Source organism: Tursiops truncatus, chromosome 2, assembly GCF_011762595.2.
Source record: "Tursiops truncatus isolate mTurTru1 chromosome 2, mTurTru1.mat.Y, whole genome shotgun sequence".
NCBI lineage: Eukaryota > Metazoa > Chordata > Mammalia > Artiodactyla > Delphinidae > Tursiops > Tursiops truncatus.
Window position 1 is genome coordinate 73,694,153 of NC_047035.1, and position 20,259 is coordinate 73,714,411.

The 20,259-nt window shown below is 56.8% G+C and overlaps 2 protein-coding genes across 7 annotated transcripts; one reads left to right on the plus strand and one right to left on the minus strand.

Annotated features, from left to right (window-relative positions):
- Nucleotides 1-116: 116 nt before the first annotated feature.
- On the plus strand, nucleotides 117-8,793 carry IPO4 (importin 4). Of its 5 annotated transcripts, XM_033851256.2 has the most exons (30): nucleotides 117-394; nucleotides 475-561; nucleotides 690-769; nucleotides 846-887; nucleotides 1,321-1,450; nucleotides 1,538-1,717; nucleotides 1,968-2,033; nucleotides 2,139-2,240; nucleotides 2,327-2,410; nucleotides 2,667-2,831; nucleotides 2,932-2,985; nucleotides 3,144-3,253; nucleotides 3,543-3,651; nucleotides 3,813-3,942; nucleotides 4,132-4,245; nucleotides 4,349-4,462; nucleotides 4,704-4,824; nucleotides 4,955-5,066; nucleotides 5,175-5,290; nucleotides 5,400-5,477; nucleotides 5,554-5,611; nucleotides 5,698-5,803; nucleotides 5,905-6,098; nucleotides 6,254-6,295; nucleotides 6,661-6,786; nucleotides 6,895-7,103; nucleotides 7,210-7,342; nucleotides 7,423-7,527; nucleotides 8,227-8,296; nucleotides 8,421-8,793. In XM_033851256.2, the coding sequence occupies exons 1-30, from the start codon at nucleotides 326-328 to the stop codon at nucleotides 8,549-8,551; spliced, it is 3,237 nt and encodes a 1,078-aa protein (XP_033707147.1). In that variant the 5' UTR covers nucleotides 117-325; the 3' UTR covers nucleotides 8,552-8,793. The 5 variants fall into 5 exon arrangements, 4 of the variants coding, with proteins under 4 accessions (XP_033707147.1, XP_033707149.1, XP_033707148.1 ...); XM_033851258.2 differs by lacking the exon at nucleotides 1,538-1,717; XM_033851257.2 differs by lacking the exon at nucleotides 846-887.
- Nucleotides 8,763-20,151, minus strand: REC8 (REC8 meiotic recombination protein). Of its 2 annotated transcripts, none has more exons than XM_033851268.2 (19): nucleotides 14,661-20,151; nucleotides 14,492-14,560; nucleotides 14,232-14,374; nucleotides 14,072-14,147; nucleotides 13,859-13,979; nucleotides 12,462-12,537; nucleotides 12,024-12,103; nucleotides 11,692-11,785; nucleotides 11,495-11,567; nucleotides 11,349-11,416; nucleotides 11,134-11,183; nucleotides 10,694-10,834; nucleotides 10,320-10,386; nucleotides 10,050-10,216; nucleotides 9,821-9,869; nucleotides 9,492-9,558; nucleotides 9,274-9,399; nucleotides 9,096-9,202; nucleotides 8,763-8,984 (listed from the first exon to the last, which is right to left on the minus strand). In XM_033851268.2, exons 1-19 carry the CDS (start codon nucleotides 14,714-14,716, stop codon nucleotides 8,893-8,895), a joined length of 1,722 nt encoding a protein of 573 aa, XP_033707159.1. In that variant the 5' UTR covers nucleotides 14,717-20,151; the 3' UTR covers nucleotides 8,763-8,892. The 2 variants fall into 2 exon arrangements, with proteins under 2 accessions (XP_033707159.1, XP_033707162.1); XM_033851271.2 differs by having other exon boundaries at nucleotides 11,650-11,785.
- Between the last annotated feature and the right edge of the window lie 108 nt (nucleotides 20,152-20,259).

Genomic DNA, 20,259 nt, shown 5'->3' on the forward strand with positions numbered 1-20,259 from the left:
AACTCGTGCCCTGCCGTTAAGGGCACTGTCCCCTAGGAAGGCGGGTCGGCCGCGAAATGCACGGAACTCGGAACTCGAATTCTTCACGGAGCTGAGGAACTGTCGGCTAGCGGAACCTTCATTACCAAGGCCCTGTTTCCGCGGCTCAGCCGGCGCTCCGCCCAACGGAAGTGGCGGAGCCCGAGCTCTGCGCGAAGCGAGTTGAATCACCCTGGTGACGGGAGGGGCGCGGAGCAACGCCCTTTCCGCCGGAAGCGGGTTTCGGGGCTTCCACGTGCTGCCCCTCCCCCACCTCCGGCCCAGCAGCGGCGGCTCCCCTGCTGCCATGGAGCCCGCCGGCCTGGAACAGATCCTCCGGGAGCTGCTGCTGCCGGACACCGAGCGCATCCGCCGGGTATGGGGCCGGTGGGACCGGGCCAGGGCCAGCGGAGGCGTTGCGGGAACGGCCCAACTCTGACCCCAGGCTCTCCCCAGGCCACCGAGCAACTCCAGACCGCTCTTAGGGACCCCGCCTCCCTGCCCGCGCTCTGCGAACTGCTGGCCTCAGCGGGCGACCCTCAGGTAAGGTTCCTGCCGCTTCCTGCGGAGTTTCCTATAGTACGCCACATGTCAAGCCCCAGCTCCTGCCCTCGGCGACCCGGTCAGCACCTTCCTGCCCCGGCCCTCACGTGCCTGCTTCCTCGTCCCAGATCCGCCAGTTCGCGGCCGTACTGACCCGCAGACGACTGAGCACCGGCTGGCGACGGCTGGCGGCCGAGCAACGGGAGAGGTGGGTTGGGCCAGGGGTGGGGCGGGCCGGGCTGAGGCGGTTCTTGGGTGCCAAATACTTGCCACCTGTGTTCTAGCATCAAGTCTTTGATCCTGACGGTCCTTCAGAGAGAGACAGAGTAAGTACCTATCTGCCTCCTCTCAGGGCCCTAACTGATTCTAGGCTGAGAGCTTCTCAGGGTTTCTGCCTTCTTTTTCAGCTCCAGGCTGGCTTTTGGGGGGCAGGGACTTAGGTTTTAGACCAGGGGTGGAGGAACGACTCTCAAGCTGTATTAAAGACGAAAGTTCTTGAGCGCGGGCTGTGATGGTCTGCCAAAGCCGAGTCGGAAGAACAGAACTGAAATTCAGCATGAGTGAGGTCACCCTCACCAGACTGCACGCCTACTGTGCTGCTAGTGTCCCTCTGAGACGTTTTCTGTGTCCCAACTTGGCAGAGGCCCTGTGCGCACACCTGGAGGTTTCTCTCCTGGCCACTCCGTGGAGGCAGGGCCATCGCGTACAGGGAAGAGTACTGGAGGGTGACTGGGGGTGGGGAATCTCTCCTGTTTGCAGGCATTCTGTGAGTCTTAGCCTGGCCCAGCTCTCTGCTACCGTTTTTCGAAAAGAAGGTCTGGAGGCCTGGCCTCAGCTCATGCAGCTTCTTCAGCACAGTATCCGCAGCCTCCACGTCCCCGAGAGAGAGGTAGTATCACATGGTTGGTGGGAGGAAGGGACCCAGAGGCTGGATAGACCATGTAAGCTTTCCCTCTCAACCCCTCTTCCTGGGCAGATGGGGCTTTTGCTGCTAAGTGTGGTGGTGACCTCCCGGCCTGAGGCCTTCCGACCCCACCACCGGGAGCTTCTTCGGCTTCTGAATGAGACCCTTGGTGATGTGGGCTCTCCTGGGCTCCTCTTCTATTCCCTGCGCACTCTGACCACCATGGCCCCTTACCTTGGCACTGATGATGTGGTGAGATGTGGGCCTTCACCTTCCCTGGCCCCCTACCCTCGGGCTTTCGTTTCCTCAGTCTTGCGGGATGCAGAGCTACTTAAGATTCTTTCTCTGCTTTTTGTCCTGCCTAACAGTTGAGAGGGGATCCTGTGGGTGGCTGTGCCTAGGCTCCTCCTATGTGCGGGCTTCGAGGAAGCTGCTAGCTTCTGGGGTTGGAGATAAGGCTGCATCGTGCTTTCTGTGATTTAGCTCATCTTGTGTCCTCCAGCCTCTCGTGCGAATGTTGGTGCCCAAGCTCATCGTGGCTGTGCAGACTCTGATCCCTGTAGACGAGGTGAGGACATTCGGGTAGGGGCTCTGTTGGAAGGAGGGTGCAGGAGCATTCAGCCTGGTCCACTGAAGAAGAGCATAGTAACCCCGAGACTTCTCTGTCTGGCAGGCAAAGGCCTGTGAGGCCTTGGAGGCCCTGGATGAATTGCTGGAGTCAGAGTTGCCCATCATCACCTCCCACCTCTCAGAGGTCCTCACATTCTGCCTGGAGGTGAGCCTGGGGTCGGCACTGTCCCTGCTGCTTGTTCTGCTGGGAGTTTCCTTGCCCGTTTCTGATTCGAGTTGGTCTCTGGGCAGGTGGCTAGAAACGTGGCCCTAGGTGATGCAATACGTGTGCGTATTCTCTGCTGTCTCACTTTCTTGGTCAAAGTCAAGAGCAAGGTGAGTGCCTTCTGACACACATCGCCCCATCTCTATCTTCTTCTTCATCTCACTCTTGGAGCTTTCTGTCTATCTGGGGTTATGTAAAGTACCATAGTTAAGATGTTCCAGGCTGGGTCTGGACTCAGCCCAGCTCTTGGCTGGGAGATTGGGAATCTCCTCCTGGACCCCCTGTGGCCTGGAAGGCTGGAATTTCTAATGTGAGTCCGTCTTGGGAACAGATTCTCAGGGACACCGTTCCATTCTCCCTTTTAAGGCGTTACTGAAGAATCGCCTCCTACCGCCCTTGCTGCACACCCTTTTCCCCATCATGGCTGCCGAGCCCACCCTGGGTCAGCTGGATCCTGAGGATCAGGATTCAGAGGAGGAAGAGCTGGATGTTGGACTGGTGGGGGAGACGCCCAAGCACTTTGCCATTCAGGTGGGATGTGGGACAGGGGCCGGGGGCAGGGGTGTTAGGTCGTTGGGGGAGGTTGGGGAGCAGAGATGGAGTCCAGCAAAGTCTACCTGTCCTTTTCCAGGTCGTGGACATGCTGGCACTCTATTTGCCCCCTGAGAAGCTCTGTCCCCTGCTGGTAAGTGTGGCTTTGTCCTTGCAGTGCTCCTACCCCTGGGTTTGCTTAGTCTCCCGAGCTTGAGGATGTTTGGGCCCTGGTAGGTGTGGAAGGCCTATTGCCGCAGGAACAGGCAGGCTCGTGCTGGGGTTTCAGAAGAGTGCCATCTGCTCCCCTAGATGCCCATGCTGGAAGAGGCTTTGCGGAGCCAGAGCCCATACCAGCGCAAGGCTGGGCTCCTCGTGCTGGCAGTGCTCTCTGATGGAGCCGGGGACCACATCAGGCAGAGGTATTTGTTCCCCTGTCTCGGAGTTAGGGTGGGCCATGGGGAGGAGGACCACACTGCCCATGGCAGTCGTGGTCTCCACTTGTCCTTTGAGCCTAGTCATCAATAGTGTCTGCTCCCACATTCAAGTGTTCTGGTTTGGAAGATACCCCAGCTGTCAGGGTCAGCGGGTGGTGCTCCCCATCTGGTGACAAAAAGCCTTGGTTTTCCCAGGGGAAACAGCAGAATGGCTCAGCCCAGGGATCTCAGGTCCTGCCCCTCAGACTCCACCCTCTTGTCCCGCCCCATCCAGACTGCTGTCCCCACTGCTACAGATCGTGTGCAGGAGCCTGGAGGATCCGTCACAGGTTGTGCGCAATGCTGCGCTCTTTGCCCTGGGCCAGTTCTCAGAGAACCTACAGGTCAGCAAGGCCGATGTGGGCAGCCACTGTTTCAGAGTCCCCACCTGTCCCAGAGACCAGCTTCCCCTCAGCCCCATCCCTCAGGCATCCCTGCTGCCATCAGTACTTAGGTGCGTGCCTTGCAGTTGAGCTGACTCAGGCCGTCTTTCTCCTTCCCCCAGCCCCACATTCGCAGCTATTCCGGGGAGGTGATGCCACTGCTCCTCGCCTACCTGAAGTCCGTGCCTCCTGGGTGCACACGTCACCTAGCCAAGGCCTGCTATGCCCTGGAGAACTTCGTGGAGAACCTAGGTGGCGATGCCCTTTGCGGGTGTGAGGGAGGGGATGGGGCTGTCGCTTTGGCTGAAGGGGGCAGGAGGTGCAGCTCCCCGAACCACTGCCCGTGGTGGGGAGAGGGATGTGGCAGGGCCACAGGGAGGGTCGGCCTGGAGGCAGGTAGGAGACCTGGGTTGGTTGGTAGAGGGGTGCCCTTTCCCACAGGGCCTGAAGTGCAGCACTACCTTACGGAGCTCATGGAGTATATGTTGCAGCCTCTGAGAAACCCCAGCAGCTCCCGGGCCAAGGAGCTGGCTGTGAGCGCCCTGGGGGCCATTGGTGAGTCGGAGGCAGGAGGTGGGAGCATGGGTTCACTCCGGGTGCCTGCGGCAGATGGTCCCTGCTCACTCTCCAGCTCTGATTCTGCCCTTCCGTGCCGCAGCCACGGCTGCCCAGGCCTCCATACTGCCCTACTTCCCCACCATCGTGGAGCACCTGCGGGAATTCCTGTTGACAGGCCATGAGGACCTTCAGCCTGTGCGGATCCAGAGCCTGGGTGAGCGAGGCACTCCTAGGCCGGCTTCCCAGTGCTGGGGAAGGGCAGATGCTCACCTGTCGTTCACGAGATCGCCCCGGGGCAGCTGCGCTCGCACCTTACCCAGGAGTAGAAGGGATTTCTGGATCCCCCCCACCCCCCCACCCCCCCGCCCAGCTATCTCTGGTCCCTCAGGCCTTGGCCCTGCACACCTCTGGCCTAGTGCCTCATCCTGGTGCTAACCGAGCCCTTGCCTCTGCAGAGACACTTGGGGTACTGGTGCGAGCAGTAGGGGAGCCCATGAGGCCCCTGGCTGAGGAATGCTGCCAGCTGGGGCTGGGCTTGTGTGACCAGGTAGACGACCCTGACTTGCGGCGCTGCACGTGAGTGAGCCCTCACCCCGCCCCCACCCAGACCCCAGTCCTCTGGTTCTGGACCGTGGGTTCCCCGGGCTCCCCCATCCTGTCTGGCTACAGCAGGTAGGACTATACAGCTTCTGTCTGTCTCCGCCAGGTACAGCCTGTTTGCAGCCTTATCGGGGCTGATGGGTGAGAGCCTCGCTCCCCACCTACCACGAATCACCACACTCATGCTGTTGTCATTGCGTTCCACCCAGGGCATTGTGGTGAGCAGACAGGGTGGGCTGGGCCAGGTGGGGACGGCCAGGCCTGGGATGGGATCTCTCTCCTGGGCCCAGCTGAGCCAAAGTCCCTGCTGTGCCTCCCCATTCCAGCCTCAGTGCACTGGAAGCAGCACCTTCCTTCTGTTTGACGATGAGCACGGTGGGGAGGAAGAGGAGGAGCTTGTGGAGGAGGACTCGGAAGAGGAGGAGGACTCAGAGGTCTCAGGGTGCGGAGGCTGCCTTTCTGGTCTGGGGGATCCTGGCTTGGACAAGGGCCCAGGGCCAGCTCTGCTTCTACTGGCGCCTGATTGCTGTTGCCTCCCCATCTTACTCTAGGTACAGCGTGGAAAACGCCTTTTTCGATGAGAAGGAAGACGCCTGTGCTGCACTGGGGGAGATCTCTGTGAATGCCAGGTGAGCATCGGCCTCTCCTCGGCACAGGGAACCTCTCCTGGGCGCCCCTTCCCCATGGCGGTGTGTCTGTCCACAGTGTGGCCTTCCTTCCCTACATGGAGACTGTCTTTGAAGAAGTGTTCACACTGCTGGAGGTGAGTGGGGCGGGTGGGGTCTGGGGGCTAGGAGCTGTGACGGCCCTGCATGCAGCACACACGTCCTGCCCCTCCTCGTGCCGCAGTGCCCTCACCTGAGCGTGCGGAAGGCAGCCCATGAGGCCCTGGGTCAGTTTTGCTGTGCGCTGCACAAAGCCTGTCAGAGCTGCCCCTCGGAACCCAACACTGCTGGTGAGAAGGCGAGGCCGGCGCCCGGCTGGGGCCTCTGGAAGCAGGGGGTGGGTGGGGAGGGCGCAGGGGCTGACCAAGGCTTCAGCCAATCATGTCCCCAGCTCTGCAGGCCGCCCTGGCCCGGGTGGTGCCATCCTACGTGCGGGCAGTGAACGGGGAGCGGGAGCGCCAGGTGGTGATGGCCGTGCTGGCGGCCCTGACGGCGGTGTTGCGTGGCTCTGGGAGCTTGGCGTTGCAGCCCCCTGGGCGGCTTGCTGAGATCTGCCACGCGCTCAAGGGTGTGCTGCAGAGGAAGGTGAGGGGCCGGCCGGCGGGCTGCAGGGTGAGGAGGTGGCCCAGCCTTGGGTGGGGCTAGCCGGAGGCTACCAGTCCAGCTTCCCCGTCCTTCCACCCACGGAAGGGAGAAGGGGCAGGAGAGCCCAGACTGAGCTGAGCGCCCTCTTCCTGCAGACAGCTTGTCAGGACGCCGACCAGGAGGAGGATGAGGACCAGGTAAGAGCTACGGGTGCAAACTGGGACCAGGCAGCCCAGTTGGTCTCCACGGGGCGGGGTGGACAGTGTGCTTGGCTTGGCCTGGGGGTACAGGGCTTGCTAAAAGATTGGTAGTGGCTCGGAACAACCCACCCAACTCCCGCTAAGGCAGTGGGTGTTCAAGGAAGGCTTCCTGGGGGTGGGGATTCGGGGCAGGCTTGGATTGATAGTGGGAGTAGGAGGACCAGGAGGGAAAGCTGGGCTGCAAACAAACCCAGCCTGGAAGGGGCCAGTCCCGTCAACCAAGGGCAGCCCTCAGGGAGACCACCTGCAGCCGTGGAGGAGTGCGGTGGGAGGCGCCCCCAGTCTCTGACCTGGCCCTGCAGGCTGAATACGACGCCATGTTGCTGGAGCATGCTGGCGAGGCCATCCCTGCCCTGGCCGCTGCGGCCGGGGGAGATGCCTTTGCCCCCTTCTTTGCCGGCTTCCTGCCATTATTGCTGTGCAAGACGGTGAGTGCTCTGTCCTCTGGCTTCGAGCCCCGTTCCGCCTGTGCCCCCTGTGCTCAGTTCCCCACTTGGTCCCAGTCCCAGGCTGACTCGCACTCCTCACCCCACCAGAAACAGGGCTGCACAGTGGCAGAGAAGTCCTTTGCGGTGGGGACGCTGGCAGAGTCCATTCAGGGCCTGGGTGCCGCCTCGGCCCAGTTTGTGTCCCGGCTGCTCCCCGTGCTGTTGAGCACTGCCCGGGAGGCGGACCCCGAGGTGCGGAGCAATGCCGTCTTTGGGCTGGGCGTGCTGGCGGAGCACGGGGGTCGCCCTGCCCAGGAGTATCCTCGGCTTGCAGGAGGGGGCCCAGATGGGGTTGGGAGGGTGTCCCTGGGGTTCGGGATGGGCGCAGTCTCCCCGTGTGCCTGTTCCTTGACTGTGGACCAGACACTTCCCCAAGCTGCTGGGGCTCCTGCTGCCCCTCCTGGCGAGGGAGCGCCATGATCGTGTCCATGACAACATCTGTGGGGCACTCGCCCGCCTGCTGATGGCCAGTCCCACGAGGAAACCAGAGCCCCAGGTGAGGGGTGGGGGCGTCAGGCAGGGCCAGGGAGCTGAGGAGGGTGCAGGGCAGGAGGCCAGAGTCTTCTGTGTGTCCAGGTGCTGGCTGCCCTGCTGCACGCCCTGCCACTGAAGGAGGATTTGGAGGAGTGGGTCACCTTAGGGCACCTCTTCAGCTTCCTGTACCAGAGCAGCCCAGACCAGGTAACCGCGATGCTGGGGCCCTTAGAGGGGGCTTGATGCTCCAGTCTCATTGACGGGCAGGGTTGGCATCAGTTTAAGCTGCTCTGCTCAGCTTTCCTGTTGCTGTGCAAGGATTGGCAGCCAAGGCCTTTAAGAGGGGAGGAGGGGCTTCCTCTCACCGCGTAGCATTTTTCCTCAGGGAGGTTTCATTTCCACCCTCTGGTCTGAGCCAGAAGTCGCAGCTTTCCTAGGCTGATTTCCTAGAGCAGGCTCTTTGAGACTGTGCTCCATGGAGCCCGGGCCCTTTGGGCCACCCCACCATCCTTTCCAGTCAGAGCAGCTCTGCTTTCTGAATGAGATTTGTCTGCAGCAAGTGGCTAGCTTTGGGAACGCTTGTCCCAGTGCTCTTGTGTCCATCACCTTTGTCTTGCATCTTCGCAGACTACTCTGTGGGTGGAGCTCCTGAGTGTCTGGGCTTCTTTTGGTCTTTAGGCCGTGATTTCAGATACTTTTGGTCACAGTCTCATGCTCTCCGAAAATCAAACAAACAGAACACATTGCTACCACCCTGTTTCAGGGTTCTTCTCATGGTTCACGGTTGTTTGAGCAATGCTGATTAACAGCCCAGGTGGGAGACTGCCTCTTCGGGGCTCCTACCACCCACCCCAGCGCTGGGGCCCAGGGGTGCTTCTGCCCAAGTCAGCCCTTCTTTCCCCACAGGTTGTAGATGTGGCTCCAGAGCTCCTGCGCATTTGCAGCCTCATCCTGGCCGAGAACAAGGTCCCACCAGGTGACGGTGGCAGTTGTGGGCAGGGCTGGGGGGAGGTGGGGAGCAGCAGGGCTCAGGGGGCCTGGGGCAGCTAGGGGTGGGGGCCAGCCCTCCCCAGACTCCTCCCCCTTCACTCTCCACCCAGACACCAAGGCATCGCTGCTGCTGCTGCTCACGTTCTTGGCCAAACAGCACACTGACAGCTTCCGTTCAGCACTGGGCTCCCTGCCTGGCAACAAGGCCCAGGAGCTCCAGGCCATCCTGGGCCTCACCTAGACTGCGGGCTGCAGCTGGGCCAGAGAGAACAGAGCCTGCCCACGCCTGAGACCAGCTCTCTGCCCAGTTGCAGCTCACGCCTTACCAAAGATTCTGGGCCTGGGCCTCATACCCACTTGGAGTCTCAGCCCTACTTGCCGTCTTACCGGGGTGTCTGCTAGGGCTGGGTCTGTCGTGCTGGGACAATACAAACAGAGTCATGACACCATCCTGTAATAAAGGCAGTTTATTTTCTTCTTGAACAGTAGCGCTGGGAGCAGGAAGGATAGAGACTCGTGTTCAGAAGTGAGGCAGGACACCGTTTACCATAGCTGGTTCCCTGGCAGCTTTGTAAATTGGCTCTAACCGCAGTGGAATCGGGGCCCTGGCTGGATCAGGAGGCGCCCATATGGCTCCTCTTGTTTCACACAAAGGATCTGCTGTGCAGCAAGCACTGGTCAAGAGGGGAGGAGAGGGCTGGTCAGAGGAGAGGGTCCCTACAGCAGCCGCTGGCCTGTGTGTCCACTCCCCACCCCCCACACAGGCGCACACATTCCTCGCTCACCCAGGAGCAGGTAGAAGACCCGGGCGGCCACCTTACGGGGACTGAGAGGTGGCACCAGGCTGCTGAAGTCAGGCTCCCTCTTGGCCTGCAGCTCCCGTGCCACTGCCCTGTGGGGGTCAAGAACTATGAGCTGAGGCTGCAGCCCAGGCCACCCACGGAGGCATGCCCTTCCTGGTACCTGTGCACAGCCTCCAGCGAGAGCAGCTCAGGCTCTGGGGGCAGCTCCACAGGCATCTCCACAGGCACCTCAGGGAGCTCAGGCACCACGGGCAATGCAGGGGCTTCTGGCTCCTCAGCCCAGACCCTAGGAGAACACGGGAGTTGGGTGGAGCAGGGAAGGTGGCAGCGGTGACAGTGACGAGGGGTACAGCCATCCTAGCTGGGGCTGCCGCTTACCACCGTTCTTCCGGGGGCACGAGGCTGATGCGGGTCTTCTCCTCCTCAGCCGCTTCTAGGGAGATCTCTGTCAGGGGGAGGGGAAGGTCCTGAGTGGGTTTGTTTGCATCTGAGCAGTTGGGATTTGGGGGCCACCTGGTCCACCTGGGTGCCGGAGCTGGCAGTGACTTGTTAAAAGTACCCGGGGGTGGGGGGAGGGGACTGAAGAGACTCAGTCTGTGCTTCCTTACGTTAAGTGCGCTGACGAGAACTGTCAGCAGTTGGAGCACCAGTTTCCTGGGACAGTGGTCAGGGTGGTGGTCTCCACCGTCCCTTTTCCAGATACTTACCTGAAGGCAGCATGAGGGGCACACTGGGCTCCAGGGCCTCCCTCAGGACCTGGAGATGAGAGAAGGAGAACTAAGACCCCAAGCCATCACAGAAGCACCGGGGGCAGGGGTGAAGCAGGTCTAGCCCGGAACCAGCCTGGCTGGGACCTGGTGCCCATGGCTCACGTGGGCAGAAAAAAGCAGGCTGTTGGAGCTCAGGCAAAGCAGGAAGGAGTGAGGGTGCCATTACCTCGATATCGCTTGGAGTTTCAGCCTTTCTCCTTTCCTCCTCAGCTGCCGCCTCCCTCTCAGCTTCCTCTTCCTCAGGCTCCAGGGGCGGCCTTCTCCTGAGTGCTAGTGGGAGTGGCTGGGCACAGTGGGTCCAGAAAGCCAGCAGTTCTTGGGGTAGCCGGCCAGCTGACAACGGGGCAGCAGGGAGAGGGTTTGAGGCGTGAGGAACACCAGGAGTGAGGGACAGGGGTTCAGAGGATCCCACACACCAGCTCCCACCATTCCTCACAGTGAGTCGGGGTTCGGAACAGCTCTGCAGGGCTCGTGATCATCCTCTCAGGAGGCTGCACCATTGGCTGTGTGGTAGGAAAGGCCAGAAGGCTGGTTAGGAAGGAGCCACTGCTCCTTACCCACCTGCAGTGCCTTGTTCCAGGGCCTCTGGCCTTCTAGCTCTTTCAGGCTCATTCTCTGCTCGTTGCTAAAAGGACTTTCAACTGATGCCCTTGGATGTGCTAGATGGGGTAATGAAGTGGTATGTGGGCAAACCCCCAGCATGTGCACTTTGGGGACTGTTCTCATGCCCCCCACCCCCACCCCGGGAGTTTAGGAGACCCAATGTGCACCTGCTTCCCTCCATCCCTCCAGAGCCTGGGCTGTACTCACACACTCCCGGCAGTGGGCTCTGGTTTGCATTTGTTCCAGGAATTCCTTCCGGGGTATCTGGGTCTCCCGGTCCCAGAATAATAAGCGGCGGCGGCGGGCAGGTGGGACCCTGGGAGGTGGGGAGACTGGGGGCCTCCTCCGCTGAGGGGGGAGGGGAGGTGGGAGCAAGGCTACCCGTTACTCCTTTCCCTGTGGTCCTCGTGGACTGCAGACATGCCCCAACCTGCCATCCCTAGCGGTGCCCTGGGAGAGGGTGCAGCTCCCACCCTGTATGAGGTGCCCATCCCGATAAAATGGGGTGTGGACGGGGCACCTTTTACTAATTTGCTCAAAGGCCTGTGGAAGCTAGCAGTGGCCTTTGGCTTGGGGAAACTGAAAGTGGGTGAGCAGTTCTGGCAGAGGAGGGCGAAAAGGAGGCGGCTTGGAGGAGCATTACTCACCTCTGGGCTGGGTGGCGCTGGCAGACGCAGCTCCAGCGGGGGGGTTACCTCTGCAAAAACACTCGAGGTCCCAGCTCTGCCCCACACCCTTTGTCCTCAAAGCCACCCAGGCGAGATGCTAGAGTCCTCCCTTCAGCAAGTTAGAATACAGGGCCACTGTCTGCAGCAGCTGTACAGGGACCCCCGGGAAGGACCCTGGCATGGCAGGTACTCACCAGGAAGTAGGGCCTCAGGCTCCCAGGCTGGTGGCTTCGGCGGAAGTGGCTCTGCAGCCTCCTCCACCCTGAGGGGAAATGGGCAAGAGAATGAAGATACCCTCCCAGCAATGACCCCTACCTGGCCCAGGGGTTCCTGCCCTTACTCTGGAAGAGCTAGAGGTGAGGGCGGGGGGATTGTGACCTCCCTCTCTGGGGCCCGGAGCTCCTCTTCGTACTCTGTGAAGAGAAGATCAGGGCTCAGAACACAGAAGAGATGGGAACACTGCCCAGCCCAGACTGCCCGTGCCGGAGGCCTGACCATCCAGCACCGGGCGGGCCCTACGCGGCCACATGGACCTGCCTAGCCGACGTTCCTCTAACAAGATGGCTTCCTCCTCCTCTGCGATCAGCAGGTCCAAGTCTCGGCGGCTGATCTCTGGGAGGTCCCGTTCACCCTGTCAGGAGAGGGAGAACCAAGGTGAGGCGACTCAATTCCATTTCTGTCTGAGAGACATGCCACAGGGCTGGGCCAGACCGAGGAAGCCCGTGGGTGCTCCGGCGCTGGGGGCAGTGGTGGGGAAACGGAGGTGGAGAAGGCAGGACTCTGGGGGCAGAAGGAAGCAGATGCAGGGGGGCTGGGCCAGCAGAAGCAGGACTCGGGCCTCAGGCTCCATGTGCAGGGGGTCAGCTCACCTCAATCTTTAGCATACGTATGGGCTCCACCTCCAGGAGAGTGATGGCCTCGGGAGACGGTGCAGTGACCAGAATCCTTTCTGGAGAGGAGGGAAGTCACACCAGCCCGGTGTTCCTTTCCAAGTCCCCCCCCCCATGTGGTAAGGCAAAAGCATGGACTCTGGAGTCAAGTCCACCTGGGTTCTAGTCAGGCCCCGGCCAGTCCCTGGCAAGCTGACCCAGGACACATCGCTTAACCGCTATGGGGTTCACTTTCCTCATCTGTAAACTGGGGATAATAATTCTGATCTCATAGGACTCTTGTGAGCAGTAACGGCATTATACACATACAGTGCCCCTTACAGGGCCTCGCTCCTGAAAGAAGCTCAAAGACAGTGATTTCTTCAGCTCTTAGACGTTCCTCTACCTCTCACCAAAGAGAAGGCTCTCTCTGCTCACCTGGCTCTATAGGAACTTCAGGAGGGATCTCTTCAAGAACTCTCTCTGGGGTCACAGCCTCTAGGAGGTGTTGAATCTTTGGGGAGGGATTGGGGACAAAAGATAGGGTTCAGCTTCGGCGCCCTGCTTCCCCATTTTCACAACCTTATTCAGACAATGGACTGGACAGTGGTAGCCCTTTATGCCTAATTCTGTGGCACTGACAGCAGCATGCAATGAACCCACTCACCATCCGGTTTCCTTTCCTCCCGTTCCCGCCCCCACCCAATCATCTAGACTGTGTTCATTTGTCTGGGAAAGAAGTACTGCAGCCTTATGTCAAGTGTTGGGGACAGTGGGAACAGAAAAGATTCTCGATCTTAAGGACTATATATGGTCTAGTGGGGAGACGAGTTTGTATACGACCCCAGCAAGAGCCAGCCAAAGGATGCTGTACACCTGAAACTAGCACAACACTGTAAATCATCTACACTTCAATAAAAGCTCTTTGTTTTAAAAAACAAAATAAATTAAAAAGAAAGAGTCAACACAAAGGATAAACAAGGCCCTAGTGATGTGCTGAGTTCTAGAACATTTGGTTCTGGCCGGGAGTCGTATAAAGACTTGATAGAAATGTGTAGAAATTGAGCGATGTCTGTAAGAGAATGGGGGGTGACCATTATGGCCTAGGGAAACAGCAAAAGTAAAGAAGTAAATGTGGCATCTTCAGGGCATAGGGGCCAGGCTGGGGTTTGGGAGCCAAAGATGCCCAGGAGATGTGCTGAGAGATGTCTAGGGATGGCTACCTCTGGACCAGGGTATGGAGAACCTTAAATGCTAGTATTCTGTTGGCAGTGGGGAGCCACTGGAGGTGTCTTTTTTTTTTTTTTTTTTTTTGCTGTACGCGGGCCTCTCACTGCCGTGGCCTCTCCCGCTGCGGAGCACAGGCTCCGGACGCGCAGGCTCAGCGGCCATGGCTCACGGGCCCAGCCGCTCCGCGGCATGTGGGATCTTCCCGGACCGGGGCACAAACCTGTGTCCCCTGCATCGGCAGGCGGACTCTCAACCACTGCGCCACCAGGGAAGACTTAGAGATGTCTTTGAAGGAAGGAAGTAACACTGTCTAAGCTGTAGGGGTGTTAGGAATGGATGGACAAGGACATGGGAAACCCAGTGCCGAGGGACACTGAAGGTGTGGATTGCGGGCTTGGCTCTTGGAATGGTGTGGAGACGAGAGCTGCCTCTAGGTTGGTCCTGAATAGGTAAGTGCAGCAGACTTGTCTGGATGGGTCCACCATGGCAATTGCACTGCAATGACTTCTGTGGGGCAGAGCTGGAGCAGGCTCCCATCCCACCCCCACCCAAGTGTCAGACTGGCAACTCATCAGTCTGAGGTGTCCAGGGGGAATGAGACCTACCTGAGGGATTTTGAAGGGACTGGGCAGTATGGGCTCCACAGACATCATCCCAAAAAAGGGGTCTGGAGCATCTTCCAGAGCCTCCATCCTGACCAGGTGATTAGGCAGCAGCAGGCTGGGTCTGAGGGAGAATGGGGGCTGTCAAGGACTGAGGCCAAGCAGGGAGGTTCCCTTCCAAAGACTGGGTGGTCCCAGTCCCAGGGACACACTCACAGGTCAGTCTCCACCATATCAATGCGGATCCGCAGCTGGGCCCGGTGCAGGCGCTCCAGGATGTGCTGGATGTCCTCTGAGGGCAGGGAGGACAAGATAGGGTGCCAGCCCATGGGAGGACCGCTCAGCTCTGCCCCACCTCAGAGCCTTCTAGCCTTACCTACAAGGTACTGGCATTGTTGAGAGTAGACCCGAATGACGCCGATCTGGAGCTGGGCTGAGAGATAAAGGGAGAAGCGGGGCCGCGGCAGGCCTGGCAGCGGGGGCTGGACTCGTACCAGCACGTAATTGAGGATTTCCTCGCTGGGGGAACGATGCACCCTGATCACCGCTGCGCCAAAGACCAGCCCCACAGCCCAGCGTAATCCATCCCCTAACCCACAATGGCCCCAGGCCCCTCTTTCCTTTTCTGGGCCTTACCAGGTCTTCACCACGTTCACCTTCAGGTATTCACGCTTCACCAACCGGGTGCCGCGCGTTGCCGCCAGCCTGGAAGAAGGACGAGGAGTGAGGATGGAGGAGAAGCCCTCAGGCTGGGATCCCTGGGCGCCCCTCCCGGTGCGCCCACCCTGGCTCAGCCCTCCCTTACCAGATGGTGGCGAAGCAGCCGGTGTGGCGCTGAAGCACGCTGGGATAGTAGAACATGGTCGCTCCGGGGTTGCACCCTCGTCTACACCACTCTTCCGTTCGGATCTCAGTCCGAATTCTTCAGGGCACAGGATTTCCCAACACCCGTCGGAGAGAAGAATGTGGACAAGCGGCGCAGCAAGTGCACCCAGAATGCCAAATAAACGAACCGGTAAACGATGGGTGGATAAACGATTAAGGGGATAAGTAAATGGAGACGCACACTGGATACACAGGAGCAGGGACACTCTCTCCGTGCGCCCTGAGCCGGTTCGCACGCTGCGTGGGTGCTTCGTACTTACTGGAGCCTCGCGGCTTGGGTTCCAGACTTGGAGATGCACAGCTCCGCGACGGGAAGCCCGAGCTGCGACCCAGACCAGGTCCGGAGGGAGAACGGGTGTCCTCCGTAGAGAAGCCGGTCTCTCGGCCTTTGCACAGCTTCGGCCCCTGCCCGGTCCCGAGGCTGCAGGGCTAGATCCCGCCGCAGGGAGCGCGTGCTCTGGTACTCTGCGCCTCCCTCCTCATTAGATGGCGGCGGCCCCCAAAGCAGCCAATGGGGAGCAGGGTCAGCTTGGGGGCACTGGCTGCAGGGCGCCAAGTAGGCTGCCTGGTTGGAGGCCACAGGGGGCTCCCGAGGCAGGCAGCGAACCAATGGGAAGAACCCTGCACGCGCGGGGGTGGGGGGTGGGGGGCGGGGGGGGGCATTGTGAGGTGTCCCGACCAATGGGCTCTCGTCCTCGCCTGGGCAACAGGGGTTCCTCAGAGGTGCTTCTCTGCGGACCAATGAGCGGGGAGCAGACCCCAGCCTCGCCTGCAGCGAGCCTGGTAACAAGGGTGCTTCAACTACCGGGGAGGTTGCAGCATGCCAAGGGCAACCGCCACGCCCTGTTTGGGGCGCCTGACCTGCGGTTAGACCTTGCCTTTTCCCCCAAATCCCACCGAGTAGCAATTGGTTGGTCCGCCTTTGTTCCCAGCCTAGGGGCTATGGTGAGCTAGGGAGGTAGAAACGGGTATGAGGTGGCCTTGGAGCCGCCCCAGGTCGTTGGGGAAGAAAGACCTCACAGGAAGCAGCGAGGGCACGGGCCGGGTCATTTCCTAAATCTGAATAGTTTAGGTTGTGGCATTCCTCACCTGGCTGTTGTGAATGTTTTCCTGGCTGAGACTTCAGTTTTGCTGGATGCAGGGCATACTTCTCGGCGTACAAAAGCTGTTTTGTCTCAAAAATTCTTTGTGTAATATAAGTTGTATGGTTGTAGTTACAAATATCCCATTCCCCATGCCTCCTGCCTTCGCACAGCCATTTCTTTGGCCTAGAATATCCTTCCCAGTCTTGACTCCAGGGCATGCTTCTGCCTCTTTATTAAGACTCAACTCTTCACACCATACACAAAAATAAATTCAAAATGGCTTAAAGACTTAAATAAGACATGACACCATAAAACTCCTGGAAGAGAACTAGGCAAAACATTCTCAGACATAGACTGCAGCGATGTTTTCTTAGATCCATCTCCCAAGGCAAAAGAAATAAAGCCAAAAATTAACAAATGGGACCTAATCAAACTTAGAAGCTTTTGCACAGCAAAGGAAACCATAAACAAAAGGAAAAAACCTACCGAATGGGAGAAAATATTTGCAAACGATGCGACCGGCACAGGCTTAATTTCCAAAATATACAAACGGCACATACAACGCAATATCAAAAAAAACAAAAAACCCAATCAAAAAATGGGCAGAAGACCTAAATAGTCGTTTCTCCACAGAAGACATACTGATGGCTCTCACAGGCACATGAAAAGATGCTCAACATCGCTGATTATTAGAGAAATGCAAGTCAAAACTATTTATTTTACTTTATTTAAAAATATTTATTTACTTTGGCTGCATGCAGAATCTCTTAGTTGCAGCATGCAGACTTCTTAGTTGAGGCATGCAGACTTCTTAGTTGTGGCATGCGGACTCTTAGTTGGGGCATGCATGTGGGATCTAGTTCCCTGACCAGGGATCGAACCCGGGCTCCCTGCATTGGGAGCATGGAGTCCTACCCACTGATCACCAGGGAAGTCTCCCCAAACTATTAATACAATAAGGTATCACCTCACTTCAATCAGAATGGCCATGATTAAAAAGTCTACAAACAATAAATGCTGGAGAGGGTGTAGAGAAAAGGGAACCCTCCTACACTGTTGGTGGGAATGTAAATTGGCATAGCCATAATGGAAAAAAGTATGGAGGTTCCTTAAAAAACTAAAAATAGGGACTTCCCTGCTGGCTCAGTGGTTAAGAATCCGCCTGCCAATGCAGGGGACACAGGTTTGATCCCTGGTCCAGGAAGATCCCACATGCCTCAGAACAACTAAGCCACATGCCGCAGAACAACTAAGTTGTGCGCCACAACTACTGAGCTTGCACTCTAGAGCCCGTGAGCCACAACTACTGAGCCTGGGTGCCACAACTACTGAAGCCCGTGCGCCTAGAGCCCGTGCTCTGCAACAAGAGAAGCCACCGCAATGAGAAGCCCGCACACCACAACGAAGAGTAGCCCCCACTCACCACAACTAGAGAAAGCCCGCGCGCAGCATGGAAGACCCAACGCAGCCAAAAATAAATAAATTAAAAAAAAAAAACTAACTAAAAATAGAGCTACCTATGATCCAGCAATCCTGCTCCTGGGCATATATCTGGAAAAGACGAAAACTCTAATTTGAAAAGACATGTGCACCCCAATGTTCATAGCAGCATTATTTGCAACAGGCAAGATGTGGAAGCAACCTAAGTGTCCATCAACAGATGAATGGATAAAAAAGATGTGGTACATATATACAATACAATACTACTCAGCCATAAAAAAGAACAAAATAATCCTTTTGCAGCAACATGGATGGACCTAGAGATTATCATACTAAGTGAAGTCAGACCGAGAAAGACAAATATTATATGATATCACTTATATGTAGAACCTAAAAAAGAACACAAATGAACTTATTTACAAAACAGGAACAGACTCACAAACATAGGAAAAAAACTTACGGTTACCAAAGGGGAAAGGGGAGGGAGGGATAAATTAGGAATATGGGGTTAACAGATACACACCACTATATATAAAATAACCAATAAGGACATACTGTATAGCACAAGGAGCTATATTCAATATCTTGTAATAACCTATGATGGAAAGAATCTGGAAAAATACATAACTGAACCACTTTGCTATACATTTGAAAGTAACACAATATTGTAAGTCAACTATAGTTTAATTAAAAAAAAAAAAAAGACTCAGCTCTTATTGCAGCCAAGCTGACCCTATTTTATTTTGTTCCTTCAATCCGGGAACTCTTGAGAGGTTCTTGTTTTTTCCATTAGTGCCTGAAACTTAGCTCAGCAAATGTTTGTCAGAGGAATGTGCAATTGCCCTAAATTTACCACCACAGAATATCAAGGCTGAACGGGATTTCAAAATCTAGTCCAAGACTTGCCTTTACAGATGAGAAAACAGAGGCCCATATGGACTGTTTGTTCCAGACCACACAGCTCCTTAGTGGCAGCCTGGTTGGGAACTCTGTTCTTTTGAATTCCAGTGTTCCCAATCCCTATTCCACGGTGCTTGGCTAAATTGGTTTCTACATGATACTTACAAATTGTTTCGATCACTGTACATATATTGTCAGTGTTCACAAGTGTTCACGCTGGGGCACAAATATGATAAAGTGGGGACACCTGCCCTTAAGGTGCTTAGGACCTAGTTTAAGAGATAAAGGACACAGTAATTTGCTCATTCATCTGTCCATTCATTCAACAAGTATTTATTACATGCCTACCATGTGCCAGGCACTACTCTAGACACTGGGGATATAGCAATGAACAAAACAAGTCCCTGTTCTCATGGAATAGGGAAGGAGTGACGATAAACAAGTAGACAAATAGAAATGTGTGAAGTGGTAATCAGTGCTATGAAGAAAAATGAGGCAGCGTAAGAGAATAGAGAATAGTGAGGGCTGCTATTCGGGTTGGGTGCTCAGGGAAGCCCTCTCTGAAGAGAGGGGGCAGGTCATGTGCTTACCTGAAGGAAGAGTGTTTTAGACAAAAGAACCAGCAAGTGCAAAGGTCCTGAGGCAGAAATGTCTGGTGGGTTCAGGGGACCTGGAGCAAAGTAACTGAGGAGAAGAATAGCAAGGGGTGCGGTTAGAAAGGAGAATGGGGCCATATCACCTTGAAGGCCATTGTAAGGATTTGGGCTCTTACCCTGAGTGAATTGAAAGCCAATGGAGGATTTCAAGCAGAGGAATGACATGATAAGATTTATGTGTTAAGAGGATCTCTTCTGTGTTGAGAATGGGCTGAAGGTGGACAAGAGTGGAAGCAGAAAAGATGTGGAAGGAAGCAGAAAGAAGAGGTGTGAGAGATGATGGTGTTTGAACCAGTCTTGGTTAGGGAAGCAGAGTCAGATTCTGGATAGATTTTGAAGGAAGGAATGATAGGATTTGCTGATGGGTTGGATGTGGGGTATAACAGAAAATGAAGTGAAGGTGCAGGAGGGATTTCAGCAGGGCCTGTGCACCTGCACACTCAGTACCCAATTTCCTCACTGCCTATGCAGATGCCTGTTGGGGCTCCTGGCTTCTCAGGATGACAATGAGGAAGGTCCAAGGAGGCAGAAAGGCTCAAAAGCAGTGAAGTTTGTCAGGTGAGACAGCAAGAAGTTCCTCAAGAATCTAGACATCCAGATTTGATCATGTCAGTGAGCCACTCAAAGCTTATAAAAGTGACATGACAGGAAGGAGCTGGTCTGGGAGGCTACCTCTCCGCCAGTTTGGTGTCATGTACGGGAAGCGGGAAGCTGGAGGCTGTGGCAGTCGGGTTAAGCGGTGAACTAGTCTGGTGGAGATGAGTGTAGGATGAGGTAGGATGACCGGTGGCCTTGTGAAGAAGAACTACCAGTTTGGGAGCAAGATAAACACGGGGCAAGGGAGAGTGGTGTTGGTGGATCTGGACCCCTGGGATCCCAGCAGACAGAGTGCTGGTGATGTGGCAGTCTAGGCCATGTTGTCTGTCATGGTGCTCAGGTAGAGTGAGGAGACCTGTTTGGGAGCAGCCTTCAGTTGGGGTGACAGAGCCCCAGGTACCGGGAGAAGAGGCACCAGGGCATGGTCTGCCCAGGGCACAGGAGGCTCAGCCACTCTTCCCTCTGATTTCCTCCCCTGCCAGGCCCCAGGGCCTCCAGCTCATCATTTCAGGTCTGTTCATTGAGACCTCCAGGCCAGAGTCCAACCCTAGGCGGAATCAGAGCCCTCTAGCCAAGGACTGTGGACGCCGGATTTCCCTTATGAAGGTGGCTACAGTGGTCATAGGCTCAGTGCCCCTCTTTTTGGCTGACCCCAACCCTCTCCCTAATCCTGGTTGCCTAGAGGATACAGAGAGCCAGGCCCAGAACCTGAAGCTTCCTAGCCCAGAGAGCTTGCTAGCCCGAACCTGTGTCTGGAGGAGAGGAAAGAGGCCCAGAGATGCCAGCAGGAAGAGAACCCGAGTGCCCTGCCCTCAGGTTACATCCCCATCATCTCTCTGTG